This window comes from Labeo rohita, chromosome 4, assembly GCF_022985175.1.
Source record: "Labeo rohita strain BAU-BD-2019 chromosome 4, IGBB_LRoh.1.0, whole genome shotgun sequence".
Classification (NCBI taxonomy): Eukaryota; Metazoa; Chordata; class Actinopteri; order Cypriniformes; family Cyprinidae; genus Labeo; species Labeo rohita.
In genome coordinates, this window is record NC_066872.1 from 24,272,737 (window position 1) to 24,280,439 (window position 7,703).

The window sequence follows — 7,703 nt, forward strand, 5'->3', positions numbered from 1 at the left end:
AAAAGAAACCAATTTTGTCACAATAAAATTGTGTTTTATGTCCTGTGGCTATACTATTAAAACAGTGAGTATATGTGACCCTGGACCACAATATTTGGGATATTTGTAGCAATAGCCAAAAATACATTGTATGGGTCAAAATTATCGATTTTTCTTTTATGCCAAAAATCATTAGGATATTAAGTAAAGATCATGTTCCATGAAGATATTTTCCTACCTCAAAACTTAATATATGATTAGTGAGTAAGAACTTCATTTGGACAACTTTAAAGGCATTTTCTCAATATTTTGATTTTATTTGCACCCTCAAATTCCAGATTTTCAAATAGTTGTATCTCAGCCAAATATTGTCCTTTCCTAACAATATACATCAATGGAAAGCTTATTTATTCAGTTTTTAGATTATGTATAAATCTTATGGTCCCCTTGGACCAGGGTCACATTTTATAGTTTATGGAATTGTCAGCAAGTGCCTCACTGTAAGCCAGTTTTTCTTTTTTAACAGATAACGAGCAACAAGTCAACATGAATTATTATTATAATCAACACTTTGCCACAAGTGCTGTTGACTAGGCTTATACTGAACTTGGAATATCCCTTTAATATCTTCTATTGCTCAGCTGATTTAGTTTAATAACTTTCTACTTTATTCACTTTATTTTTGTCCTAGATTTTATCTTAATCAGGTTGCGAGTTAATACCTAGAGACAATAATTTTACTATCTCACTTTCAGATTGTAAGTGTCATCAGTCCGGTTACACCACAACATCATAGCCGGATAAAGCCGGATATTATTTGTTCAGCAGATTCGTAGAAAGAGCCCTAAAATAAGCCTTTGATATTAAAGAGGATTTGCTGAGGCAATCAGCATGAGTTGGTTTTCTGCGAGTTGGGTTGACGAAAGCCAGTCAGTGTGTTAAAAGACCCAGAAAATCTATAGAGTACACTCACATCCAGTTGATGTGTGTGTGTGTGTGTGTGTGTGTCATTAATATTCATTATTCTGCAGAAGCTTGTGTAAAGCAATCAAATCAAATAAAAGATTTCTAGGTCTTTGTTCTAGGGTACATTAAAGTGTCCCTTTTACCCTGTAATTACACATAAGGACTGAATAATAATGAACACAGTGTACTTACTATGTGATTATAGATAGAAAGGTTTGTAATGACACATTGTTAGTGTTACTGTATATCCTCCTTATAAATCCTGTAGTAATTTATCTAGTTTATCAAATACAATGCAGTCCTACTTGTATTGGAAAGTTGCCCCGCTACAGGAAATCACAGGTGTGCTATGGAGGTTTTAAAAGGTTAGTCTTTAGTTCTACCTTTTAGGGTATTTTTTCCCCTTGTTGATCATAATTGCCATATTTGCATGTTCTAATTGAATGTTCTAAAAATACAAGAGAATGCTTTAATGGATTTATAAGTATTTGAAATTACAATCTGAAATCTGTACACTTTGGTATATTTTCTACACTCTAAAATGTTCTGCAGGTATAGCTGTTGCTATTTCTACATGTGGTAACATCTAAATATATTGGTTAATCAAGTATTCATTAGTATGACAGGATCACAGTGACTATAGGTTATATCAAAAATGTCATTGTAACAGTCAAATCAGGTAAAAATAGCTCCTTAACGCTCCAATGTCATTATTGATTTAACATCTACACACTTTTTTAACAATGCATCTATATACAATGCCTATTACACATACAGTATTCTCTATATGTAATGCTTTATGAAGGTATTTATGTTGTTATTCCTATTACTCTAGGCCATAATGCTAATACATTGCAATATATGTGTATTTAATACCCTGATTATAATACATAAAATTATCCATCCTTGTTGTTTGTAATTAGTTTTTACTCTCTCACTCAATTTCACACTGTTTATCATTTTTATTTTCTAATATATGAAGCATTTTGAGCTGCTTTTGACATTTGAAGGGTGTTTACAAATTATTATTATTATTATTATTATTATTATTATTATTGTGGTTGTTAATCTAGAACGTATCAGAGAAAGGGGGAGTTTTCTAACAATAGCTGTAGTTATATAATAGTTAGATCATATTAGACGGTATTATTTTTAATTGTATGTCATATGTATCTTTACTTTTTAAAATGTTATCATTGCATTCCCCTTTTGGCGTATAGACACTGTAATGTACCGATTTCTGAAAGCATACAAATGTCGCATGATCACCAGGTAATAGAGTGTGTGATGTACTGTTCGTTTCTCAGCGTGATTTTTACTCACTCCGGTTTCCTTGCGAGACCAACGGACCGGCACAGTGTCGAAGGAGTCTGCGGAACCAGAGACTTGCAAGACGGGCTCCTTTTCTCGTCCTCCGTGGACTCCGGGCTGGACTGGGTCGCTTTGAGAGTCGGTGGGGATGTAGGTACCAGCTGCAGATGCTGCGGGTGATGAATGGGAGCTGCCGGAGGATGCTGCGGCTGTTTGGACGGATGCTGCTGCGGCTGGGCTTGACCGTGAGTCGCGGTATGCTGGTGCGGGTGAGCGGCCGGCTGGGGGCTGCTGGTCCGCGGGGTTGGGTGGTGATGGTGGTGCGGATGATGGTGGTGGTATTGATGCGGATCTCTCAGCTGACGATTCTCGCCGATCAGATCCTCAACCTTCCTCTCCAGCTCGTCGATCCGCTGCCGCTGGGTTTGAATCAGACTCTGCTGGTTTTGTACAATAGTGGTCAGCTCTTTGAGATAAAGCACGGCTTTCATTGGGTTATCCAGCAAGCTCTCCATTACTATAATCTCAAAGCTTCAAGCCTGCTGTATCAGGATGGAGCAGGAGTCTTCTGGATGCAGAGAATGTGCTGTGGCGTGCTGATGCTCTAAGGATGCGAGTGATGGTCCTGATGCAGGGGAGACTGGGGGAGGAGCTGCGGAGGGTGATGATGTCAACGCTCCGGCCAATCACGGAGGAGCGTGTTTGCATGCAGTACACACTCTCCAATAGTGACATCAATTTAAAGATGCACTAAGAAAGTTTTTTTTTACCACATTAAAAGTTTTACACCTGTGCGGTGCCTCCTATGCAGCACATTTTCATTTCCCCATCGTATTTACCTTAATATACCCTTGTAAAACAGAAGTACACCTTTTTTTTTTTTTTGGAAAAGAGAACTTGCTGCACTTAACCAATGGTGTGTACGTTTTTTACCTTGAAATATCAGTTTCAAAAATTCTCTAAACTATAGTTGCTTTCAATTTATATTAAATGCAATAAGTTGAACTTCAGAGTGCTTTCTTGACTCACTTGAGTTAAGAATTAAGTACATACTCTATATGTAATTTCATAATTTCTTATATTGTCTGTGAAATATGGTTGATGTGTACTGCAAAATATTTATATATGCTTTAATTTAATTTCTATTGAAACCTGTATGTATCAAAATATATGTCTAATTACACATACACATTATAAAGTTGGTTACATTTTATTTTAAGTTGTCCTTGTTACAGTGTAATTAAATTTAAGTACTGAGTAATATTAATTAATTACATTTACTTACTATATAGTTAGGATACGGTTTGGTTTAAGCTTACATGTAAGTATGCATACTTAGTTGTTATTATAATAGTAAGTACATGTAATGTGTAAGGACACCTTAAAATAAAGTGTTATAATGAAGTTGCAATTTAGTACATTTAAAATATATTAACTTTAAATGCAATAGCAAATAACACAGATAAAATTATAATCAAGTACTTTACCTGTGATTTAGTTAGTCAGTACATCAAAATAAGTGTCATTTTTTTAAAGCATGGCAAATGTTTATTAAAACATAATGATTTAAAATTATACTTTAAAGAAAAATGTTTTAATTTGACATTATTGCAGTGTGCAGTTTTTTAAAAGTGTGTTTACATAAATACTTCCACACTGTAAAAGAGAAACAACAACAACAATTAAAAAAAAAAAAAGGGCACAATGTATTAATATGAAGAAAAATATTTACAGGTGTTTTACTCTATTTTACATATTTCAAGTCATGCACTGTTTTTAGATTTAACAGAAATGTCTGTATTTTTTAAAAAAAAATGTGTAATTGTTTGAAGCCAAATCTCTGTTTATCTTCCCTCTCCTTATTAACAGATTAACTATATGAGTCAGGCTGTCCACCTCATTTCTGCTTTCTTCCAGAGCTTAAATCTGAGTCACTGACTCTACCAGCTGCTGTTTGATTATGAGGTTCAGTATTATGAATCATCATATTATCAGTGTGAATGACACTGCACACATTCCACGAGTTTATCACTGTAACATATGTCTTCTTATTATTGCATGTCTCTAAATACATTATTCTGATTGGTCATCTGCAGCACTGAGCAGTTATTTTTATTTTTTTTTATTTATTTATTTTTTTTATACAGTGATTGCTAAACTGCATATTTCACCACTCCCCATTACAAAATACCCAGGCTTTGGAGTTGGGCTGAAGCCTATACCAGCATCTTGGGCCCTAGGCAGGGGCACTCTGAACGGATGGCCAGTCCATCAAAGGGCTCACACACATTCACACATATGGGAAAGCCATGAAATCCATGTAGACACAGGGAGAACATATGCAGACAGAAATGCTTCTTGGCTCAGCCGGAACTAACCCACAACATAATGACTGCTATAATTGACAAGCACTAGAAATTAGGGCAGACAAATTTAAGAACTTAATGAGTTTTGACTTAATTTGACATCAAAGTAAGTTTCTTCTATTGTAAAAGCATTACTCAGCTGCATTAGTTTAAAACTGTTATGACCCACCGCAATTTTTAATCTCTAAATTTAACTTTAATTTGCCTTTTGGGATACATGAGTGGAGAAATGACAGGCATTGCCTAACCAGCTTAATGTCAGCATGGGAGGGAGATAAAATACAGAAAACTTGCTCTATGATATCCATGATCTCTGGAGAATGAACCACAATGTATAAAAAGGAACGGGTAAACATGACTGCAAACTAATCACTTAAATACAAACAGGGATGATTAAACAAACATGTATCAGGTGTTTAACTCAATTAGACACCAGGACAACAAACGATAACTCGAACAAGAACAGAGAACACTGGGAAACCATGAATTCGAAAACTAAACAAAACATAATCATGCTATTACTAGCACTTCCTGAAAGGCACATCCTCACCATTCAAAAGTAGAGGAAGGGTGGGAGGGCACTTTGGAGATGGGTGTGAAGTAAGTGACGGGCAGGAACCAGGATGAGCCGACAGAAGGAGACAACACCATAGGCAGAGTGAAAATTTGGCAGAAGGTCTAGGGATGCCTGACCAAGATGCAGCCAGAAGGGATGGAGATCCAGGTGGCACCGAAAGACAGACAGACCAGGACAACACCCATGTACCCGGAAGTCCAAGGTGGAACTCCTGGCAGACGGGGAAGGAGGAATCTGGTGGAGCTGAATGGGTAGACAGACAAAGCGTAGCCACAGACCTATAAGTCCATGATGTAAGCAGAGCGATGACTAACTGAGGCTGGGACGGATGGATGAAGGAGCCTGAACGAGTCATATGGCTGATGGATCAAAGGAGCGCAGATCTAGGGTGGAGCCAATGGACTGACAGGCCCAAGGATGAGACCTGGGCCTGGAGGCCCAAGGTAAAGGCAGGCAATCGGTAACACTGTGCCAAGCTGGTGATTGGGAGGCCGAAGGCAGAGGTGGAGGCAGAGCCAAGGAGCTGGACAACACCAGCAGAGATGGCAGATCAAAGAGAGTGGCACCATTCAAGAGTAGAGAAAGGGTTGGAGGGCACTTTGGAGATTTGAAGTAAGTGATGGGCAGGATCAGGAGGACCCAACAGAAGGAGACACCACCATAGGCAGGGTGGAACTTTGGACGGAAGATCTGGGGACATCTGTCCGAGACACAACCAGAAGCGATGGCGTCCCAGGTGGAGCCGAAAGACCGACAGACCAGGGCAACATCCATGACCCCGGAAGTCCAAGGTAGAACTGCTGGACAGGGACGGTAGAGTCTTGTGGAGCTAAAAGGGTAGAGGGACAAAGTGCAGCCACAGACCCATAAGTCCATGGTGTAAGCAGAGCTCAGATAACTTCTATGGCTGATGGATCAAGGGAGCGCAGATCTAGGGTAGAGCCAATAGAATGACAGGCCCAAGGATGAGACGTGGGCCTGGAGGCCCAAGGTAAAGCCAGGGAATCCGTAACACTGTGCCAAGCTGGTAAATGGGAGGCCCGAGGCAGAGGTGGAGGCAGAGCCAAGGAGTTTGACAACACCAGCAGACTGTGGATCAAAGGGAGCGGACAAAACCAGCCAAAGGGAGTGAGACTCCGGAGGGAACTGACTGGGACACAGGAACTAGGAGACTGGGTGGGAACATCAGAGGAGGAAGGACTCATGCTGGTACTGGATCATACAAGCAGCCAGATGGGACTGGCGGAGAAGCAAAGAGTTCAAGGGCAGCGAGAAGAGTGGGATCTGGATCTGCAGACCACCAATCAATAAGCCAGTGGTCTGCTCCTGGATCTGGCATATATGGGTACAATTTCCAAGATGGCTCTGTTGACCAAGTTATTGTAAGACTGCTGAATTTCAACTTTTGGAATCCAATTTTGGATTGGAAAAAAAATGCAAACCTTAAAGAGCAAGTCATGTAATATTGAAACTGATCTCCTAATCAACATCTCAAATGATCTCAAATGATGAACATTTTATGAAGGTTAAGCACCTGTTTCCAGATCCTGTTTGGTGCCCTATTCACTGAACATGTCTTTTACTCTTTCTTATGGAACTATACAAGCACTTATGAATACCTTGAAATAGAAGACTCAGTTTTCCTTTTCCATGTCGGATCTCTAGAAATAATGGCAAACGCTGACTGACATCCAAGAGGGCTGAATCATAGATGCTCACCGACCTTGAAACTCACAGCAAAGGAAAGACCAGCCAGGCCTGTTTCTCCATGTGATCACTCCAGGCTCATAAAGAGAAATTATGGAGTCGTCCAGCCAACAGAATATAATTTTTGAGCATATTGGGCCAAAAATGCTTTTTGCAGTGCTACCGGAGAATAGGGCATCTACTGTAACTGGACATGACACATTCTGTCCAAATTGAGCTGTTATTAAGTTATGTCCACTCTCAGGCAATGGCCATTTAAAGTATACTTTCACTTTAATAATTGCTGTTACTCAATGCTAATTTTAACACTTTCTTAACCAGATTAGGATGCATTTTTTAACATATTCTCCTCACCGAACTCATCACAAATGGTCAGGGCCCATTGGCACGCTGGGTATCCCTTTAGCGGCATTTTTTAATGAAACATTTGGGGTCAATACACAGATTCAAAGAGCATGAGAAATTAAGTTTCAAGAAATTATATATTGGGGTATAACTCTGTATACTGTCATTATGACAAACAGCCACAATAATTTTTGTACATTTTTTAAACAAATGCAACCTCTACCCCTAAACCTAACCATCTGTCACAATTTATTCAAAAATTACAAACACCAAGTCTTTCAAGGTCACAACGATTGATTTATGTGAGGAACAGACCCAAAAGCAACCACCATCTCCAGCTGTAACATTTAAATTATAGACACATGCAACAATCTCCACCTGAAGGTTTAATTTCCCAAATGGCATTGACTCTTGTGTGTTTCCTGACTATTCACATCATGCTAATGTTAATA

The 7,703-nt window shown here is 38.9% G+C and overlaps 1 protein-coding gene across 4 annotated transcripts in view; it reads right to left on the reverse strand.

The window, feature by feature from the left end:
- Positions 1-2,905, reverse strand: part of iqsec3a (IQ motif and Sec7 domain ArfGEF 3a) — a 150,449-nt gene extending 147,544 nt beyond the window's left edge. For 3 of the 4 annotated variants that reach the window (XR_007827549.1, XM_051107361.1, XM_051107362.1), the window contains exon 1: positions 2,269-2,905. Coding sequence is in view for 2 of the 4 variants with exons in the window: in XM_051107361.1 (XP_050963318.1) it covers positions 2,269-2,771 (503 nt within the window). In the remaining 2 variants the exon portion in view is untranslated. The remainder of the gene's footprint in view (positions 1-2,268) is intronic. The other variant, XM_051107363.1, reaches the window with a different exon arrangement.
- Positions 2,906-7,703: the final 4,798 nt, after the last annotated feature.